Source organism: Histoplasma capsulatum (assembly GCF_000150115.1).
Source record: "Histoplasma capsulatum G186AR genomic scaffold supercont2.2, whole genome shotgun sequence".
Taxonomy (NCBI): domain Eukaryota; kingdom Fungi; phylum Ascomycota; class Eurotiomycetes; order Onygenales; family Ajellomycetaceae; genus Histoplasma; species Histoplasma capsulatum.
In genome coordinates this window covers 686,641-708,081 of record NW_025544802.1, presented here as the reverse complement: position 1 = coordinate 708,081, position 21,441 = coordinate 686,641, and the positions used below count along the sequence as shown (strand labels likewise).

Here is a 21,441-nt window from a genome sequence, read left to right as displayed (position 1 = left end):
GAATCAACCTTCCTCTTCAGTTATTACAACCGATCTCAGAACTTCCATTGCAACATCCAGGTATTCAAAATATCGTGATCAATTGGCTTAAGCTGTTGCATCGTCACGCTCGCCTCCTGTGTTCTTTGAGTGTCCAACACCGGAGGCTTGCTTAATCCCTCACCTTGTCCAATAAAAGCACCACGAAAGAAGTCAAGAATCTTCAATGCAGGCTTATCCTGCAGATCACTCTGGGTTGGGTGTGTGATTTCTTCCAAACTAGCAATCCATTTTTGCGGATCAACTATCTTGACAGGGAAATGTTTCTCGATGGCTGGTATCAAGGATTCCCAGGCAGCAGGACTTGGATTAACGAGATGGAAGGCGGCGCAACGGACTTCCTCTTCATTTTGTCTCCTTGATCGGATAATATCGATGATTACCCCCGCGATGGTGTCCTATATGAAAAAGGGTTAGCTGGCTTATCATAAATATGAACGTCTGGTGGGCCGGGACAATGTGAAAATCAAGGAAAGTGTGGATAGTTTATCTAACGCACCACTGGAATCCAGTCCACTGTTATGCCTCCAAGGGATGAGGGAAGCTGTTTTATTGTTTTTGACGTTGCAACCAGGGATGGGAACCATTCTTGCTTGTTCCACATTCCTTTTTCTGTTGTCGGACCTCCGATTTGACCAACACGATGAATGCTGGTTGGGACACCACAATAGGAAGAAGCAAAAGCACAAATTCGTTCCCCAACATGCTTAGATTCTCCATATCCGGTACGCATCACGACATCAGCCTCTTCAAATATTTCTTCCGGAACATGTGTGCCACGTTTTGTGGTATTCCACCCTTCAACGGTCGAGATGGAGGATATGAAGTGAATATGTGCGCGATGAGTGCTGGCAATGCTAAAGTCGACAAGTCGACGGACTCCTTCGAGATGTGGTTGTTCGAACGCTTCTACTTGGTGGTTGAAATTCACTTTCCAAGCATTGTGAATTATTGTATCGACGGATTGAAGCAGCCGATCATAGACATCATTGGCAAGCCCAAGGCGTTCATCTCCAAACTTTGCGTGGAGAAATTCAACCCTGGAGGCGAAAGCGTTAGAAGATGACAACCCCTTCCCCTGAAAACTCTGGGTTTGTCTTTCTGCTGCGTCTTCTGAACGGTTCAAACAATATACCTTGGCAACTTTAGGATCGAGAAGGAGCTCGTGCAGCAAGTAGCTGCCGAGAGATCCGGTGGAGCCAGTAAGAATGATAGAATGCTTCTCGGCCAAGCCGGCAGTATATTTCTGTACGAGTGCCAGAAGCCTGGCAGATCTTGCGCTGTCATCCTCCACTCCGGCCCCGGCTTCGTCTATCATGGCTTTCCCGTGAACGAGATCGTACATATAATGTGAAAGGGTAGACACAGAAGGGTGGGAGTATATTTGCCTGCTAGAAAATGCATCATTACTTAACTGTGGGCAAATCGCCCGGACTGCACTTTGCAAGACCTGGCCGAGCTGCAGTGATTGGAGGGAATCAAGGCCCAAAGAAAATATATCGCTATGGTCGCCAATCTCCTGTGACGGAAGCAAGGTTGAAACTACAGCCTTCACTTGCACAATTATGTCATTTGGGCTTGCATCCTTGGAGATACTGATCGTCGCTTCGTTATCAGACTTGGAATACAATGACTCAATTTCATCTCTGTAGTCCTCAGTTACTATCCGTCGTTGAACAGTTCCTTTCGGTGTCGTTTTGAAAGGTTTTGAAGGAGACGAAAGACCTATTTTTGACTTCATTAGCCGGCCGTGTCCTGGTGCACCCTCGTTCGCCTTCTGCACTATTGGCCAGATTTCCTCAATGAATTCGTCTTCATCTCCTTTCCAATTGTCCCAGTCTAGCTCACAGAGGAGAGCTGCCTGGAACCGCCCTTGGCCTATAACAACAGCCTTTGACACTAGGGGATGTCCCTGGATAATAATTTCCATTGATGTCGGATTAAATTTTTCTCCGTTGCTGAGCACAATGACATCATCTCCACGCCCAATATATCTCCATAGGCCTGGCTTCCGCGCGTGCGGAGTAAAAAGGTCACCGGTTCGATATTCTGTGAGATCCGGGTACGTGTGGAAAACGCCGTGGACGTGCCTATTCGACTGGCGAGGAATAACTAACTCGAAGGTGCCATCCCCTTGGGCCCGCATGTCAACCGCGTAGAAGGGATTCCATTCAAAATATCCCCAATCTTCACGCTCTTCCGCCTTTAGAGATGCAACCAAACCACATTCGCTCGACCCAAGAACAGTCTGCAGGTGGGTCAATTTGCAAAGCCCATCCCCAATCTCGGGTGACAGCGGCGCTCCTCCGTACGCGATGTAATGAAACTTAGACAACGTTTTTTGTCCTACCTGGGAGGAATAAAGGTCTTCTAATGATGATGGCGGAAGACTCGCTGAAGTGCATTTTGTCTCTGTCACGATTGTGGCGAGTAATTCGGCCGTCATTGGCTTTTCCGGGCTTAATACGAACGGGGTCGCGGCGGAAACTGAAGCGATCACCGTAAGCAAACCCATGAAGTGGAAAAATGGACTCATTGTAAACGCCAGTTTTCCGGGTTCGCAGACACTGTAAACACTGCCAACTCGCCCAGGGGGTGTAGGCATAACTTGAACCCCCTTCTGTGCGGCGACGTATCCATGCGTAAGTAGAACGGGCTTGGGCAAACCTAGGTATGCATCGTTAAACACTGAGCATACAGTCACTCACAAACAACGAGATCTGCAATTTTCTAACTTACCTGTCGTCCCAGAACTATGAATGATGGCGGCAACGCTGTCCTCCACTCCTTCGGACTGTTTCACCCCTTCATACGGCAGGACTTCAGTATTGCTGAAAACGTCCCAAAGGTCCGGGACAATCCATGCCTTGATGCTGGAATCTGCTGCGCACAGTTCGTTTACTTGCCTCTCGCGTTCCACGCTGTAGACGAACTTCGAACATCCACTCTTTGCGAGAACGTGACGTGATGCTTCCAGCGAATTTCGGGGAGAGAGAAGCAATGGCTGAATAATCAGTTACCCTCTATTTGTTAGAGCTATCTCTGTCAATATGCATAGAATTTGGGGAACAGCCCGCTTACAATGTGTCCGACCTTGGTGCAAGCAAGAATAAAAGCAGCGTAGCGTATATCGTTTGCTCCCATATAAGCCAATGTCTCATGACTTGAACGAGCTGCCACATTATCTTCAATCCACCTTGCCATGTAATCTGTTGCGCCAGACAAGTCTTTCATTGTTACGTTGCGCCATCCCTGAGAGATGTCTGGGGATAGTGGGTGGATGCAAAATAGCTGGTTCGGATTGTTCTCCTTAAGATAATCAACCTCAGCTGACAGAGTGCGTATTTCAACGTTGGCGGATCCCATTTTGCAGTATACTAGGCAAATAGAAGTTTATTGTTCCCTTCAGGTAATTCATTTATAATAGTAATTTCGAAGAGATGGTAATCGGTTTCCTGCGCGGGGAGGACTTGATTCATATAGGTATCACACACCTCGAGCATAGCTCATCTGATCCTAGATCTGGAAGCTCCTGCAGGTTGCTATTGGTACAACCTACAATCACAGCCCAAATTCGGGCGGAATATGCCTTCTGAGTCGCTGGTATGTAAAAACAACGTTCGAAATACCATATTTTATAGGCCGTGATTGCACATTGCGCCCTATTTCCAAATTTGAGATTGGAAGATCCATGCAGCCCATTTATCAGCCATCAATGTCAACCAACCACGCACGAAATAAGAAACTCCGGCGCTATGGTGGGCTAGCAATTTCACATCATTGAACAAACTCTTTTCCAATATACAGTACGTGTATAACACCGTGGGCTCCCCGATTAGGCTTGATATAAGAAAAATGTTTGAATCAAACTTCGGGAGCTGCATTGATCGGTGTATAGGATGGAGGCAATTAACGTTTTCGCTCACCGACAGTATTTTTTCCACTTCGTTTGTATAACAATTATCTAGGTAATGAAGTTGTCTATCCTATCGGTAGGTACAGTACAATGCACACTGTAGCTCGCGAATTAACGAACTGGCAGGTTAACAAGCTGCTCTTCGTATTGCCAATGTAGTTCAACAGGTCAGCAAGATACTCAGCACGTTCACCTACTTTATCATGCTCATACCCGACATCGTATAGCTTGGAGTTGATACGGAGGATAGGTTAGTATGTAGTTTGCCTTCAAACGTCCATTGGTCCATCAATGACCCCAAGGACGAGTACCTGGGCTTGCCACCGTGGGTTGGGACTGCTGAGGACAAAGCTTCCTCACATCCGAGAAGTGAACAGACAAGACACCTGATGATTGCCGTGGGGAATTAACTACCAAGTTGTCGGTTCTGGAGCAAGCTAATGAAGACTCTGATCAGTTCGAACAAACCGCTGGGCCCGAATGTGTGGGCACAGTAGTGTACTCAGATAATCACCAAGTGTACGAGAAAGCCGCAACGCTTGACCCTTGTGCGATATTAAACTATTTTTCGCGGCTACTGAAGTTAGCTGTGGGATGAAGCGCTCGTCACGATGTCGTTTGAACCCCATGTTCCAATTCCCGTTTAACAACCCCTGTCAACACTGAATGGGCCACCTACAGAGAATAGATTCGGATCTAGAAGCGTGTGGTGAGTTGATGTATTTTCCATCGCATATTCAAAACCCTAAAAAATCGCGTACATTCCTCGACAAGTCCTGCTTGCTTTAGATCTTCGACAGCTCGACAAGCGGGTTGAGGGACCCTGCATCCCTGGTGCATTTCGAGTTTTGGTCCCTTGTGCTAGCAGCAGGACAGGGTGGCCCTTTTTGTACTCCATCATTTCCTTAACCAGAAAGAGAACTTTCCACCAACCAAACTGGAAGGTGCTAAAACAGAGCTTGTGTGATGTTTCCGGAGAACTGGACTTTGCCACTAGACCACAAAGGAGAAAGCCCCTATTAGCAGGGTCATAAGTCCACAACTTCCTGCCTCGGAATCTAAGTCCCCTTCGGATATGTAGTGATGAATTGCCGGGCCAGATGTGTGATTAAATGGAGAACTGCCATTGAACTTGCCGCTCATGGCCAACAGAGACCGTGTGGGAAACCACCTGTTCTCGGCCAAGATGAGTGCGACACGAAGTTCATACTTGTTCAACTCCACCACGGGACCAAAATGCGTGTCGCATGCGTCGGTCGATAATGTATGCGGTAGAGAAGGTACTGTGCATTGTGAGGTATAACAACAGACGACCCTAGCATACTGTCCGTATATTGAGTCTTCGGGGGACTGCCATGACTTCTAACACCTGTAGGAAACAGTTGAGTCCATGCAAATTGGCAAGACTTTAAATATGAGAGGATAAGTGGCGCACTCCCAGAGGGTTTTACAATCCAGAGGCAGGAAGAGATGCGGGGGGAAAAAAAAAAAAGAAAAAAAAAACCCAGAGAATACAGCAGAGGTTCGGATAGTGCCTCTTTAGTGTCCAGCGCGAAGCTGACCGGATCAACCAACCTGTTGAAGTCAGGAATATATTTTGTATGCCTCACACTTTCACCGCGCTTCCCGCAAGGATGTTCCAAGGCAGCGACCGATCTCCTGCTGCTGATCAAGGTGGTTGGCGGTTCGCTGGCTCAAAGTGGCGCTTTGTTGTGCACTGGCTTGCTATTTATCGGACGTGCGGGCCGTATCGGGCTCGGCTTGAGGTCGACATGATGGTGCTTTGCAGTTAGCCGATATTTGCTGAGACGGCGCCCCTTGGCCACGAAGGTTGGATCAGGGAACCCGTGTGCCTAAATTGGGTTGAACCCGGGTTTCCGTGGCTAGCTGCTGCGTTTGTGGACTAGTGCTTGCTGAAATGCTGTGTGAGCAAGAACCCGGACAATGACAAGATAAAATACCGCTGTTTAACAGTGTATTAAATTATGAACTCAATGATATACATAAGTAGACAGGGTAGTCTAGATGAGACTGCTAGTACTATTGAATATACTCCTCAAAGAAGGGCAAATAATTCATAATATACTAGCAATTAACAAATTTTTCCATATAGTTGTGAGTACTAATAGAAAGGATATCTCGGAGAAGCGATTCTGTAGGTGATAGATACTAGTATCATCAAGTAGTTGAGCTTGGAAAAGAGCGAAGCCTGATATAAACTCTCGAGAGAATCTATGGATGATAAAAAGATGGTTTTCTTCCTTGGTGCAGAGTTCATTCAATTTGTAGCCACGACTACAATGTCCATGTACTGTACAGTACTATGCACAGAGCTGCTTAGGCGAAGCCCGGAACTCTAGGTCCGCAATCAATTTGGTCTGTTCGATCCGGTTCGGTTGGGTGGAGTGTGTACAGGGCCAGATGCCTTAGCGCTTGAGAGCGACGACTGCTGGCCTTCAGGCTGGTAAAACGTTCGACCGATCAGTGTTCTGGTGTGATATTCTCGTATCCATCTCGCTGCAGAAAGTCGTAGGATAAATGGTTAAAGCTGAACTTGAGGAATGCCGCAGGAGGGTTTGTCGTGCCTCAGGAGCATTGCCCTCCACAGGCCATCCGTGGTATGTATGATGCCGCACATCATTGCCCCACCCCAGAACAGTCTCACTAGCGCAATCAAGCTCCAGGAACTTAGGAGAAGACCCTGGCTAGAGCTCAAGTCCCTGCGTACTTTCGTGATCCTGGCAGACCACGCAAATTCCAAACTCCCATAACTACCCGCTACTACTACAAGGAGATCCAACGAGCTAGAGATAGCCGCTTCTCAACGGCTCTTCTCGTCATTTGAGATGCTAGCTTCACCCGTTGTGGCTAATAGCGGGCAGGTTTAAGTGGTGCATGCATGGATGGCCAATTGTTCGCCCGAATGAAGATGCGAACTCGTGGACATTAGACATGAAACAACCAGCCAGTCCCTCTGAAAACACCAGTTGCCCGAATGGCAGACAATACCCGCTCCAATCGGAAAGGTGTTATGTGGCGGCTTGGCAAGGCCTAGAGTGGAAATAGCTTTTCGCAGTTGCGGGGAGAATGACATGCTGAGATGCCTTGGAAGAGACAATACCACAGACACCCACTTCATCGCCCTCTTCCGATTGCCAGGGTTGCATTTCGCCGTTACCGACGTCTGTGTTTCTCTTCTCGGGCCCAATTCTAGTATCTATGATGCTCACCTTAGACCCGAGGTTCGTGGCTGGTCCTTGCTCCGTTCGTCATCGTTATCGCCCCCCCGCGGCGGCTATTTTACCGTCCTCATTCCCCAAGATAGCTGAGAGGGTATTTTCCTCCACAGAGGATATTGTTTAATATACATACCGTCAACATGGGAAGTCACCCTGTACGATCACATTCCATAATGTGATCGGGGGTAAATTATCCGCCAAGGAACAAACCCGCCATGGCATCAATCCAGCAACCGGGGAACCAAATCCTGATGTTCCAGTCTCTACTCGCGCCGATGTTGACCGCGCTGTCGAGGCGGGAATCGCTGCATTCAAGAGCTGGTCCAAAACCCCATACGAGGAGAGGGAAAAAAGCTCTCCTGGCCTTTGCTGATGCTGTGGGGGAATATTCTGAGGACCTCACCAAATTGCTCGTGAAAGAGCAAGGGAAACCGGTACTGTGCCCCTTTCCTGCCAGATATTTTTACCAACCCGAGGATGCAAATGGGAGTTAACGCTTTTAATTTTTTTTTCTTTTTCTTTTTATCGTATATAGGCCCAGTTTGCCGCCGCGGATATTCAGTCAGGAATTGCCAGTGTTAAGGCCACTGCCAACTTTGAGTTGAAGGATGAAGTTCTCGAAAACAACGAGGACAGAGAGTTGATTCCCCGCTATACGCCATTGGGTGTTGTCGTTGGCATTGTCCCATGGAACTTTCCTGTTATGCTCTGCCTGATCAAAATCGCACCGGCTCTTCTTACTGGGAACACAATCATTGTTAAACCTTCACCGTATACTCCCTATTGCGCACTGAAACTTGCCGAAATTGGCCAGAAGTTCTTCCCCCCTGGTGTCCTCCAAACTCTTAGCGGTGATGATAATCTGGGACCCTGGTTGACGGCCCACCCTGGACCAGCAAAGATTAGTTTCACAGGTTCAGGAGCAACTGGGGGGAAGGTCATGGAGAGTGCAAGCAAGCCACTGAAGCGAGTTACTCTTGAGCTGTACGTTAGGGTTCATGTTCTGCTATTTGTGGTTGAAATGTGTATCAGGCTAAATTCTTTCTACCATTATAGAGGCGGAAATGACCCTGCAATTATCTGTCCTGATATCAATATTGAAGCAGTGGCAGCAAAGGTTTGCATTTCCATGCCAAATTCTACTTGGCAGGCTGTCTTTGCTAACTGGCAACCCCTAGGTCGCGCTGGCGGCATTCTTCAATTCCGGACAGGTATGTATTTTGGAACCATATGACTCTATACCCATCTATCAAAATTACTACTTCCCAAGACTCACCATGTCGTATTTTAGGTCTGTATCGCAGCGAAACGAATATACGTCCACGAGTCCATCTATGAAAAATTTCGCGAAGCAATGAGTGTCGCCACGGCGAAGTTGGTTGTGGGTGAGGGTAATGAGGCCGGTGTGATGGTTGGCCCCATCCAAAACTCTATGCAGTACGAGAAAGTCAAGGAATTCTTCACGGATATTGAAAAGGAAAAGTGGACCGTTGCTGCAGGCGGAAACGCCGAAGTTCGGAAGCCAGGGTACTTCATCCAGCCCCACCATCATCGATGTGCCACCTGTTGAGTCGAGGATTGTTGCAGAAGAGCCATTCGGTGAGTTATATTACAGTTATGCATACACCCCGTTTGCCCTTTTTGTTATTAGAGAAACCATAAAGGCCACGAAGCTTCTCATCCGTCTGCGTTATTATTCTACTGTTTTCCTTTCAATCTTCTCATCTTTGGCCCCAATCTTTTCATGCTTTGCTTTATTTTGATTATTCCGAATTTTACAATTGCCTTAAAACGAAACATCAATTAACCGGCTTCTCCAGGCCCAATCGTGCCCCTCATCCCCTGGAAAGATGAAGCAGCGGTGATCGAAGCCGCGAATAACACCAAGATGGTGTTGGGCTCATCCGTCTGGTCCAACGACCTGGACCAGGCACGACGAATCGGGAAACAGCTTGAAGCTAGCAACGTATGGATCAACGCACACCAGGAAGTCAGTCCTATTGTACCATTCGGCGGCCACAAGGAGAGCGGTATTGGCTTTGAGGGCGGCCTCGACGGCCTGAAGAGTTACTGCAATGCGCAGGCATTTTATATCAAGAAGGCTAAATTGTAGAAGTAAATTGTAGAAGTGGATCTCGGGGTGAGGGTTGGGCAACGTTCCTGTTATTCTCGTGATGGCCGATGGAGTTGAGGGGGGAAGGCCTATCGTATAGATTATCGTTGCTAGGTGCAGTCGTGACGACGGCGCTGAATGAAGATGTGCTTAGCCCATGAACCATGAATTGCGAGAGCGGAGTTCTTGAGCAGTACCTACCGTACGCCTTTTGTTGCAATTATAACCTTTATCTAGTCCTGCGCTCGACTGTGAATGATTGCCAGCAGCTTTGAATGTGTGGAATGATAACCACGAATATTCAAATCGCGTCATGAAATAAATCGATACTCTTTGCATATCGTCCAGAGTAACTTGTGTTCATTTTCCATTGTCGTATTCTTGCGCTCGTCACGATCTCACCCATCCCCATGGGTGTTGACACAGGTATATATACAAACCATCAACCAAAACCTCTCCGTACCTACTCAGTATCGCCCTCTAAGACAGAAGGGATAGTTAGGTCGGGATGGAAGAACTTTTCTCTGCTTATTTTATCTATTCGTGAGCCACGGAATGAATGCTTTTCTTTCTTTCTTTCTTTCTTTCTTTTAAAGTTTCGGCAAGGGAAGGAAAGTAAAAGTGATCTCGGCATCATTTTATACAACGCACCTAGTTTACCCGTGTCCCTGCGATTCCAAATAAAAATCATTCTACTAATAACAATAATTCGAACATTCCAAGGCCCTTCCTTATCATTTGGGCCATCTCCTCCGCGGCCCCTCCTCCTTCCACCAATCCTGCAGTGGTGGCCATTTATTTCTATACGACACAATCCAACGATACGGAGAAAAATAAGGCAAAAAGGCATATTAGACCGAGCAAGCATGGTATACCTACTAGTTACACCTAGCGCAAAGGGCAACGATCCTTGTATACGTATGTACTGTACATGTACATGTGCTTCCCGCCTCCTGCACCCATCCCTGCGTACCTGTACCTACATTAGTTTTTCACTCTGCCCGGTCTTGCATGTCAAGGTGAGGATTTTGTTTGGTAGGCGGGCGGCACTAGCCCCGTTAGCACGCGAGTGTGCGAAGAAAGGGCTACTTTTTTTTTTTTTTTTTTTTTTTTTGCTGCGCTAGGGCTCGTAGAAGAGCGGGTAAGTTTTTGATGAGTTGGGCTTTTAAGAGATTTTTTTGAGGGATTGGTGAGAAGATGTGTGTGGAGAGAAAGTGAAGGGTTAGAAAGTTTCAAAGTATTCTATAACCTAGTTATTCGGTGGTTATGATTTGTAAGTTTCTATTGTCGACTTGATGTTGGGCTTTAAGTTCATTAAATCTGAATTGAAGCGGATATCATTGGTTATGCAATCCTCCCAATTAATAACTGCTGTCGTTTCGTTTCTAATTTGTTGTTATCATTCATCATTGGGTTGCTACCGAAAAAGAGGAGAATGAAAAGAAATATAAATAAACTTTTAACTCCCTGCCCTGTTAGGGCGGCTGAAAATCGAGAGAAACCAGCATTTGCCACCGTTTTTATGGGTTGTGATGAGGTAAATCAAGTTTGGACGAGGAAACCTACACATTGGAGCAAAGATGGTCCGCCATGAGCGGAAATCGTAGTAACGGAAGGTAGGATGTGCGCGGAGGGGGAGCTCTGGGATTTAATATGGTTTGAAGCCGCGGTCCTTACGTCGCTTCTCCCGATGGGCGCCATCTTTCGATCGATGCTTTTTCGTGTGGACATTCTCTGGGAGAGTGCGCTTGGTGGATGGCTTAGACAGCTCTTCTTGACGTCCTTCCTCAAGCTTCCACGATCGCACGTATCCATCCTCCCCACATGTGAAAATGGTATTCGACTAGAGGTTTATTTGTTAGGTCGTGTTAGTCAGATTGTAGTTTGAGCAGGCTGGTTGAGGTACTATAGCAAAAATACATCGACGAATTTGTACTTTCGTACATACATTATCATCCAGAAATACCGATCGAACGATTTCTTCGCCGTGAGCATCTGGAATCCTCCAAGTACCCCCGATGTCGAGGTCAAATTTGGGTGACGAAACTAAGGGCGTGAGGTCGAGTCGTTGTTCACTTGAATGGACGAGTCATATGAGAGGTTAGGTCTACCCCGCAAAATTACAGCGAAAAGCATAGATGTTTTCCACGAAGAATCTATTTGTGGGGGAGAGCAGAAGACAAGCAAACGGGGAGAGCCAAATTCAAACCTCGTTTTCCCAGATACCACAAACGCGCCCCCACGCCCATGGAGAACTTGCGCCACATAATCGCTCTGTAGTACAGGACGGAGATCGCCAAACTGAATAGCTGCGGGCTCTACAGCGTTCTCGTCGGGGTTGTTGAAAGGGTGGATCGAGAAAACCTCGTCATGGCTTAGAGCGTAGATGGCGTGCTCCGCCAGGAAACCGGCTCGATGTATGGATCCATGGTTTACAACCTGTAGAAGAGCCTCGTCTTCATCCGAAATTGTGGTATCGTAGATGTTAACTAGCCCATCAGTGCTTCCAGATAATAGGACGTTATGTCGTGTAGGGTGGAATTGCAACTACGAACGCATTAGTGGTGCCTTGGGAGAGATTTGCACAGCCTGAGTCAAATCCCTTGGGGGCTTGCGGACGAACCGCAGAAGCCTGGAACCAACATGTAGAAGGGAAATGGAAAGAAGTTGGGTGTGTGGAACGAATGGGAGAAGCGAATGGAGTTAATTACTTCAGTTATATCGTCGTTATGACTCTCGACATATTGAAGACAGGGCTGGCCCGGAGATCTGATGTCCCTGGGAAAGGTCGGTTAGCAGATCCGAGGAGAGGTGGGACAGCCTCGTACGTGCAGTAAAATGCATGGGAGGGTTGGCGCGGTAAGTCACTTCTGGGTCCCTCGCACGAACGGTGATAGCTGAGGGGAATGAATTGATGCAAGTATGTTCCAGGAAAGTAACAAAGAACTGGTGGTACCGAATCCGCGTCCGATGCAAGTACGTGGCTTCAGGCTAATTGCATTAAAAGACCAACAAACTTACCAACATATAACAGAAGATTGAGATGCCACGAACTCAGTCCCGGCGACGATGGTGCACGGTCCTGGGCCACAGGTAAGTGCGGTGATGGGTGCCGCCTTAGCTAAAGTAGGGCAGATCAGCACACAAACAATATGTGGAGCTTTTGTCATAAATACTAGCAACAGACATTTTTTGGGCATAGAGAAGTATGAGGACGAATATCCAACGCAACATCCACGACAAACCCACATTGAAGGTGGATGTAAGGGACCAGGACAAGGGGATAAAAGGAGAGAGTCAGAGGTATCAAAATGAGAGCCGCGAGGGGACGAAGTAGTTCCATGTTGCTCTGCATGGGCATTAGTATCTTACCTGAAGTGGCCGTCAGAACTGCATCTCTTCTTTTATCCCTAGAATCCCACAGTTTCACTGTCCCGTCTCTGCCGGAGGTAGCAACCAAAGTTTTCCCTTCAGCAACAACGGGATCAACTTCGCAGACACAGGTCACCCCACCGCTATTACCAGGATGAATGTTTGCGAACACCCCATTCGGGAGGACCTTTAATGTCTCGCGATCAAAGCGTCGCAGCGAGTTATCTGATGAGATCGCAGCAAGCGCATCAATGCCACTCTGGCACAGAGAGTAGATGTAGCTCCCAGCCGGAAGGGAGAGAGATGACTGGCCTTTCCCGTGCAACAGTCGATATTGTGATGGAGAAGCCATAGGACTTGGATTAGGGATGGTCCTCGAGATACAGATACAGTGTGGTATGGTAACCTGTTCATCTATCCGCTCATTGATGTCCGCGGTGGTAGTTGGTAGAACATCATAATCAATTTTTGAGCAGAAAATATTTTTTCCTCGAGATTGCTAGTCCAGACCGTCAGAAGATTCCAACGAAAATTAAATGGAGACCATGGTATATCCAACAAGAGGTCCACAACTCTTCTTGTCAGAAAACATTTACCCTTCCAACACAGACACCCAGGATAGCTCTCTCGCCCTGGGGGCTTTGGATACTGGGTAAGTGTGATGCTGTTTGCGCTCATTTGCGGCGTTTGTCCATTCATGCCAGGAATACCTCCGTATGGTATGTACGCGTACCGTACGTGCGGGTATCGGTGTTGAAATCGAAACAACCTAAACACGGAGTGTAACTGACACGGGCAGAACAGAACTTACCGTATTGTTGCCGGCCACGACCCAATTGGATAGTTCCAAGGTTTTTATGGCTCCTGCACGTCGTTTCCCATGAGCTAAACCAGGCCACTGGGGCCATTGGGGCCATTGGCGGTCCGTCGCAGCTAGTTATACGCTGGTGATCCGACGCTCTGGGACGGAAAGCCACCCCCCAAGCGAGCTCCTCCGGCATGGCCAATGACCGTTTCCTGTCAAATGCGCTAGGGGTTAGTCCTGAGGGAACGTCGCATCCCGAGAGCTGTGTGGATGCACCGGTGTGCGCGAGACTAGTAGTTTCATTCAATGATACAAGGCATGTGCAGTATTTCGTATTTTCGCATGTACCAGCAGGATCCACTGATTACATAGTACTACTAGTATTCATCGAGCTCCTCTCATTTGTCGTTGATAAAACACCCAGAGTGCATCCAAGGGTTCCTCAACTTCCTTTCCAACGTCAACTTCAAAGCCCCAGCAAGCCGTGTAAGGGCGGAATGCTAAACGAAGAGCAAATACGATTTGTCCTCCCAAGACTGAAAGGATCCATGACTCTAGAATTGTCACCCACTGGCAAGCGAAGGGAAGAAATGAGCCGCTGCATCAAAACAAATAATCCCGTACGATTGTGTCACGGAATTGCCACGATGTCCCTCGTTCGCAATGCAAGGGGGTTTCACCGTACTCCGAAGCAACCAGTCACAGTCGATATATCGCGAGCAACCCGGTCAAGACAAACACAACACTGGCATGAATAATATTCGCTAGGCCCTTTTGTTTTTCTGTGGGAAAAAAGACTAAGCTCCAGCAAGGCAATATGCGCCATCTTACGGTGTGGTGTGCCTTTTGACATGGCTCATAACCTTCCTGTGCGGTACATCGACACGACATACAATCCTCCAAAGCATTTGATGAGACTTCCACTTACAATTTACGAGTTATTCTAGCACCCACCATTCAAGGCCTTGTCTAAAGCCAACATAATAGTATGTGTATAGGTGCTGCTAGTACTTTGAATCAACGGCATGCGTCTACGATTGAGTTTAAAAAACGTTGGCAGCCTCAACGGCTATTATAGAAATAACATTTTCCAAAACAAAACCGGCAACTGAGAAATAAATAGTGACCAACGCTGCGTTTCAAGACCCCTTTGCTCAAGAGTCCAAGTTGACTTTGAATTGAATCCATCTTCACTTGTCAAACCATCCCAATTCGATAGTTAAAGGACCCAAGATCCTGCTTATTAAGAATCGGACGGATCAAATTCGGAACCTTATTCAAGCGCCCAGGTAACTGCTAACTGCTCTCTCCGTGTTAGTTACCATGTAGCCACTCGACGGGTCCACGGGTTGAGGTACGGTGAACTCGTCCAATAAAATGACCAAGACCATAACGCTGTTGCCGAAATACCCAAACTCTATTGGAGACTTCGCATGATCGTCAGTCGCCGAAAAAGGCTACTTTGACTTCCGGCAGACTCCACCACGCACCGCGACCAACCATGACATCCCGTCAGCGCCAAGTCGAGCCCATTATTCATAGTTTCATACCGACGCCATGCTCTGCTAGGAGAGCGGCACGCCCGCTATTTTGGGACTTGGGAGCAGCAATATAATGAGTGGAGGTCTGTGCCAAACCAAATTTTGGTTAGATCCCGGCGCGGAACTAGTACGTAGTATGCTAACTAACCTAACTTTTGGCCAACAGGAAAACCCCCCACCAACATTGAAATTCGTCAGGTTGAGTCCCTGATGACATGCTGACAATCACTCAGAGATCCATTATTGCCTGGCACATGTACTTTCCAGACGAAAAGCCGCCCCTACCGGACGTGCCTTCCAAGAATTTGAAGGTACTGTACGCACAACTTAACTATGTCAGAACATTTCGGATTTTCTATGAGGATTTTCGCGAAATTTGTGCGCCGACGCAGTGCTCAGCATGTTGGAGTAGGTTTCCCAGGTTCATACTGCGCAGAGCGCACTTGAGCGAGAGAGTTCAGCCTGTCAATGGGTTGACAAATACAACCATCCCCGAAGACCCCGAGTATCCTTTCCAGAGTTAAAATACTATGATCATTAAATATACGGTACTAGCAAGAAGCCAAGAAAGGGTGTGACATTACTGTACAAGCTCCGACCGATAACCACTCTGCCGGGATGGGGTCACCGCCTCCAGTTCGCATGTGACCTTGTTTTACGGGATCTTTTTATGGTTGCAAATTCCCATTAATTGAGTCATTGTTTTATTTCGTTTTTATCCTCGTTTTCGTTGCTTTTACTTTGCTGGAAAACGAAGGGTTGATATTACGAAGAGAAACTTAAATAGCCATATTAACAAACTCCATTCCCTTCACGAGGCACCATGATGCATATCCACTATTGAAGTCGTTGGTGTAGTTGCAAGGAGGTGAGTTACAGGGCATACATTATATTCCATGCCATTGGCAAACTACTGCGTACTCAAGCAAGCAGCAAGTTGATTGATAGAGCTGAAAACCTCGGTTAAGTGAGCAGCTGCAGTTCATCCTCCCTTGGCTAGCACGCAAGTTGTTTGTTGATAATGGATGGAGGTGAGCATGAAAGTGATTGACAAATTATATGCTGCCACTGATTGGGTTATCATTTACTTTTTATTGTCTCTTCAGCTAACCCCTGCCGTTGACTGTTTTGTTCTCTTGTGATGGGTTTTCACCTCCAGGCAGGGTTTAATAACTGATCGGGGCAATTCACCACCAACAAACCATCAGTCAGGATTTCAATCATTCAGTTCACAGGCCCCATCAGCTTTGCCTCTTGCAAATTCCCCTTTGTCAATTTGTATTTTTTTTTTTTTTTTTTTTTTTGTTTTGAATTGTCAAGAAATGGCCAGTCCTTGTGAATTGTCTTGACCTTTGGTCTGGCACACGCCAATACCGCTTACCAATACGATACCGTACCATACCATACCATACCACGCGCCCGTCCTGGCTTGCAGAGTCCGCCGTACCGAATCGTACGGGCCATCCCACCTTCTCGCCGCAACACCTCCAGGCGATGTGATGGGACCACCCTTCCCGCCAGCCACTGCCCGCCGCCCAAGCGCCCAAGGACCGTTCAATTGGCATTTTAGCCCTCGGCTTCCCTTCTACTTATTTTTTCCTTTGCTTCTGCCCAGATTAGTCCACTGTCCTTGCCCCCAGCGGTGTTGCGAACAGCTGCCCCTCTGCCCGACGCCCTCCTCGAGACATCGCCGATAGTAAAAAATATCATCCGTGTGCCGCTTGGAATAAAGGGCAACCTGCAGTAACATATCCCCAGGGCTGATCTGCAAAGCCTTCGTCTTCTCCTCAATCCGCTGCCCCAGCTTCTACGCCGCCCGTCTCCATCCTGGTCCTCGTCCTCCTTCTCGTCCTCCCCGTCTTCCTCTCCCATCTCCTTTCTTTCCGTTCCCTCCCTATCTTGTCGTTCGCTGGCATTGGAAGCAACCCAAAGTTCGCATTTAAACTGTCGTCTTCATCCCCCATTGGGTGGCATCCACCCTAGTCAACTACTATGGACCTCTCAGCGCTCACCGATCTTGCACCGCGAAGGCAACCCCAAACAAAACCCGGCTTTGGCTCTCCGAAAAACGAGACACATGGAAGTGCAAACCCTACGTAAGTTTATTGTTACTCTTCTCCATATGCCATATTTCTCCTAGAACCCACTGCCTGCAAGCCACTCCCTTTCCATTACGAAAACCTCCTTGAGGCATCATAGTCGTAAATCGTTTCTCAATTTCCCCCAATGGGAATCTAGGATTGACTGTTTGTCCATTCCTGACAATATGTTCCAATCAACGCAGGCACACGGAAGAATATCCTTGTTACGAGGAGAATGGACGACTGTATCATGGATTTCGGCGAGGCATATATATGTATCCGTGTGATGAACTGGAGCGAGATCGTCTGGATATTTTCCACAAGGTATTTTTAGTGGCTCGTGGGAATGCGCTACACGATGTTCCAATCAGCAAACCATCTCCGATTCTGAGTAATGCTGCGGGAGGGCCGGCAATAGGCACCGATCACGGCCCTCGAATACTGGATCTTGGCTGTGGAACGGGAATGTGGGCAGTGGAAATGGCGTCAAGGTACCCACATGCGTACGTGTTGGGAATCGACCTGGCGGCGATGCAGCCGCACGAGCACCCACCTAATTGCGACTTTCAGACACCTCGGGATTATGAGAGCCCTTGGTTTTTGGGAGAGAATTCTTGGGATATGATTCATCTCCAAATGGGATGCGGAAGTGTGTCGAATTGGCCCAATTTGTATCAAAAGGTTATACGACATCTGCGGCCTGGCAAAGGATACTTCGAACAGGTGGAAATCGACTTCGAACCGCGATGCCACGATGAGTTCCCAGCCGATCAGCCGTTGAATCGGTGGTATTTGAATCTGAAGGACGCAACAGATCAGGCCAATCGGCCGATCGCACATAACCGCAGCACAACGCATATGTTGAAGGAGGCAGGGTTCGTGGATATAAAGCACTTGATGTTTGGTCTGCCGCTAAACACATGGCCGGATGACAAGTACGAGAAGGAGGTTGGGAAGTGGCATAATTTTGCTTTTACGGATAGCACATATGCACTCATACTCGGGCCCCTCAGCCGTGTAAAAGGTTTTTCTCTTGAACAAATTGATTCATTAGCCCAAGAAGCTCGAGCGCAGGCGTTTGATAAGCGCCTCCGGGCGTTCAATCTTCTGCACATATATACAGCCAGGCGGCCAGAAAACCCAGTCCGATGAAAGGGAGCCCTTGCGCCCAGTTCTACCAGCCCAAGATCTGGATAAAACATAACCTTCATTTCACATGTCGGTGGTTTTTCCTCCCAAGCTGCGTTTTGAGTGGCACAACCTGGGTTCTAAGGATATTTAACCCAATGTCCTGATAAATAGCGCTGCAGCCTCTGAAACGTCGTGGTCGTCTCGAAGCTGTCGAAACTGTTGTATTCCGTTTATAACGGCTGAAACCGCCGGCGGCGGCCCATGATAGGGGGGTTGTCGTAAGCGCCCTTTCCGGTCCAAAACCCTCTTAAATCCTTACGCTTGTCGGTGAGAAACACCAGTAGCATATCGGAAAGGACCTCGAAGAAGTTAAGTATGCAACACAAATATATCCTTGCCCAACATCCAGGATATACGAATGCGATTCCGAAATGCGCAAACATCCATAATTCATGACCCGATCAGACGACGTTGCAGCGATGAATTCCCTTCACGCTTTCCCTTCCTTGTTTGGTTTGGTTTTCTCTTACGACCGCAACATCTCTAGACGTTTCCTGAGCTTATATTTTTTGTTTATTTCGCTTGTCGAAATTTTTCCGCATGTGATTTTGTTGGTCGCGCCGCTATTGAGCCTTGTACTTTTCCACTTCCATCCGCTTGCTCCACATCCCCACCGCCTTTCTCCCATTCTTTCTTACTCCGCTCGTCAAGTTGTTTCACGGCATTCTCTCCCGCATTTCTGGGCATGAATGGGATTTCTCAATAACGACGATATAAACATAGATCGGAAAGACATCAAAAGCATCGACTGAGAACCATTGTGAAGCTTTCTCTTATTGTCTGTATCCACCTGCCTTCCTTTTTCTTGGTTAGGGCGATATAGCAACCTCGTTATGATCGATGATGAACGATTGTCTAGCTTCATATCTCTCTCTCAGGCTCTCGTCTCTCACATTTTGTTTCGATGACCCATACACACTGTTTCAACAATGCTACTTTTGTTATTGTCGCGTATATATACTTCTATTTTCGCCTTCTCTCTCTCTCTCTTCCTTTTCTTTATTTCTGTTATCCCCCCCTTTACCTAATCGACATAAACTATTTTTTATTTCCCATATATGCATATATAAATTTCCTATCTCGTCACATTTTTTTTTGACTACTTTGTCCTAAATTCATTGTCCAAGCGTTTTTAGCACTTGTTTCCTTCCAACAATTGCAGTTATTCAAATATCGCGGATGAAGAGTGGAATGGGAAAATATAAAATCAGCGGAAAGAGAAAGAGAAGTCTCTTCTTTTAACTGACCAGATCGATACCGCCTGATTTCCACTTATTTTGGTCGTTCCCTACTTCTCAACGGAAAACGGGGAAGGGGGAGGAGGAGAAAAAAACCCAAAAGCGGCCCCGACATTTTCCATCTTACCTAGCCCCCTTTTCACTCACTGTTCAACTACCCAATCCGTCGCGCGAGCTCTCTCTGTTCCGCGCTTACAAACCTGTCTCTCGTTTTCGCCCTCTCTTCCATTGTTTCCATCAATGTCAGCCCCCAAGTTCCGTCCTGTGGTTACTTTAGTGGAAGAGCAAGAGTTGGAATATCTAATCATCATAATAACTAGTGTAAGATAATAACAAATAATATTGACAATGCAGGTGATAGCAAAGCCAGCCCACAACACAACACTTCTCTCTTCCTTTCCTTTCCTTTCTTTTTCTCCTTCCTCTTTGTTCGCAGGGACCCGAGGGGCCGGATACGGCGCCGCGAGAATTATGGGATCGGGATCGTAAAGCTGTCAGCCCTCCTTGCTTTCGCTCGCTGGCGCGACAAGACGTTCGCGGTGATCGGCCGCCTGTTGTAGTCTATTTCATTTGCACCCCTTACCATGTACTGTATGTACTGTGCTGTGCTCTGCTGTGCTGTGCTGTGCATGTACGCTCAATTGAGCACAGATTAACACCGTTGCATTGGGACGAGGGGTTATATTTTGCCCTGCCATGTATTGAAGCCCATTGCAATGATGCATAAATAATAGCCTGTCCGTTTTGTTTTCTTGTTGGGATGAGGATAACCTTGTAGTGATATAATATGTAGATTTATATATATATGTTTGTGTGTGTGTGTGTGTGTGTATACATGGTGTGAGGTCGTCCGTGCACAGTTGGGGTGATTTGTTTTCGTTCAGCTTCGTAATTGATCTCCTTGGTTATTGCAAAGGGCTTTCACGAGAATCACATTACAAATGGGAAATGGGCTTTAGACTCCATTTAGAGATAAGGAGATATGGTAGTTGGATATTGATCGCTAAACTGCATATTCTGTTACGGAGAACACTAGACTCGTGAAATGGTGGATGGTGAATGGTGAGTGGTGTCAACATAGCTAAGAATTCACCCTGAAAACCGGCAAGCATTTTGTTTTCAAACAGCAGAATTAAGGGAGACACTGTGAGCCCCCAATATAAAAAATATATATATATATATAGATCCCATTGGCTTGGGACACTAACATCTCGAGCTGGATTTCACCACAGTTCACATTATCATTATCATTGTCATCAGAATTCTCTGGGCCATTACCTCCGTCGCCCCTTATTTTGAGCACGCCCCACCACGTTATTCGTAACAGGAGCGCCTCCAGTCTCACCGCCATTGCTAGCGCCTGTGTTATTGACTGGATCCTTCCAAGCACCAGGGCTTCTTCGCCGCATCGTTCCAGGACCCACAGCCACAATGTCATCCTCGCTTTCACTTTCGCTGATATCGAGTAGGACAGGCATGCGGAAAGCATGCAAAGTACCCCCAGCGTCTCCCTCTTCACCCTTGACCGGATCAATGGTCAAGACATCCGGTTCCTCGTCCTCTAGATCTAGACGGCGCTGATGAACCTCTTCAGCGGGGTGGATGTCGTATTCGTCTTCACGCTCCACATAGGCGACATTTTCTTCTACCTCTGCAAAATCTGGCGCTAGGGCTGACCACTTTTGCGGGGTGACTACCGACCATGCATATATGCATCCGGACTCGAGGCCACAGGCGGCTACCATTGGGCGGCTGGGATGCCATTCCACAACTCCCAGTTCTTCTTTAGGCCCTTCGAGGATCTTCACGAGAGAGCCATGGCTGCGTTCCCAGACATAGATATCGTGGTTCATGAAGGTGGAAGCCGTGACAAATTCCCCCGTGGATGAGAATGCGACATGGTTCC

General features: G+C 47.5%; 6 protein-coding genes across 6 annotated transcripts; 2 read left to right on the top strand and 4 right to left on the bottom strand.

Moving 5' to 3' along the window:
• Window positions 1-35: 35 nt before the first annotated feature.
• HCBG_01455 (ochratoxin A non-ribosomal peptide synthetase) lies at window positions 36-3,405 on the bottom strand (the record flags this gene model as incomplete). The annotated part of the gene is made up of 4 exons (XM_045428505.1): window positions 36-437; window positions 539-2,706; window positions 2,779-3,043; window positions 3,121-3,405. The coding sequence occupies 4 exons, from the start codon at window positions 3,403-3,405 to the stop codon at window positions 36-38; spliced, it is 3,120 nt and encodes a 1,039-aa protein (XP_045290291.1).
• A 4,004-nt stretch (window positions 3,406-7,409) lies between these two features.
• Window positions 7,410-9,307, top strand: HCBG_01454 (aldehyde dehydrogenase; the record flags this gene model as incomplete). Its single annotated transcript, XM_045428504.1, has 7 exons — window positions 7,410-7,628; window positions 7,730-8,178; window positions 8,251-8,311; window positions 8,373-8,405; window positions 8,486-8,631; window positions 8,678-8,793; window positions 9,015-9,307. The coding sequence occupies 7 exons, from the start codon at window positions 7,410-7,412 to the stop codon at window positions 9,305-9,307; spliced, it is 1,317 nt and encodes a 438-aa protein (XP_045290290.1).
• Window positions 9,308-10,955: 1,648 nt separating this feature from the next.
• HCBG_01453 (WD domain-containing protein) lies at window positions 10,956-13,031 on the bottom strand (the record flags this gene model as incomplete). The annotated part of the gene is made up of 5 exons (XM_045428503.1): window positions 10,956-11,150; window positions 11,256-11,382; window positions 11,517-11,796; window positions 12,136-12,204; window positions 12,680-13,031. 5 exons carry the CDS (start codon window positions 13,029-13,031, stop codon window positions 10,956-10,958), a joined length of 1,023 nt encoding a protein of 340 aa, XP_045290289.1.
• Window positions 13,032-14,761: 1,730 nt separating this feature from the next.
• Window positions 14,762-16,489, bottom strand: HCBG_01452 (uncharacterized protein; the record flags this gene model as incomplete). Its single annotated transcript, XM_045428502.1, has 5 exons — window positions 14,762-14,901; window positions 15,035-15,110; window positions 15,610-15,689; window positions 15,947-15,975; window positions 16,407-16,489. 5 exons carry the CDS (start codon window positions 16,487-16,489, stop codon window positions 14,762-14,764), a joined length of 408 nt encoding a protein of 135 aa, XP_045290288.1.
• Window positions 16,490-17,017: 528 nt separating this feature from the next.
• HCBG_01451 (methyltransferase) lies at window positions 17,018-18,258 on the top strand (the record flags this gene model as incomplete). The annotated part of the gene is made up of 2 exons (XM_045428501.1): window positions 17,018-17,121; window positions 17,310-18,258. 2 exons carry the CDS (start codon window positions 17,018-17,020, stop codon window positions 18,256-18,258), a joined length of 1,053 nt encoding a protein of 350 aa, XP_045290287.1.
• A 2,465-nt stretch (window positions 18,259-20,723) lies between these two features.
• HCBG_01450 (WD domain-containing protein) lies at window positions 20,724-21,388 on the bottom strand (the record flags this gene model as incomplete). Its single annotated transcript, XM_045428500.1, has 1 exon — window positions 20,724-21,388. One exon carries the CDS (start codon window positions 21,386-21,388, stop codon window positions 20,810-20,812), a length of 579 nt encoding a protein of 192 aa, XP_045290286.1.
• Between the last annotated feature and the right edge of the window lie 53 nt (window positions 21,389-21,441).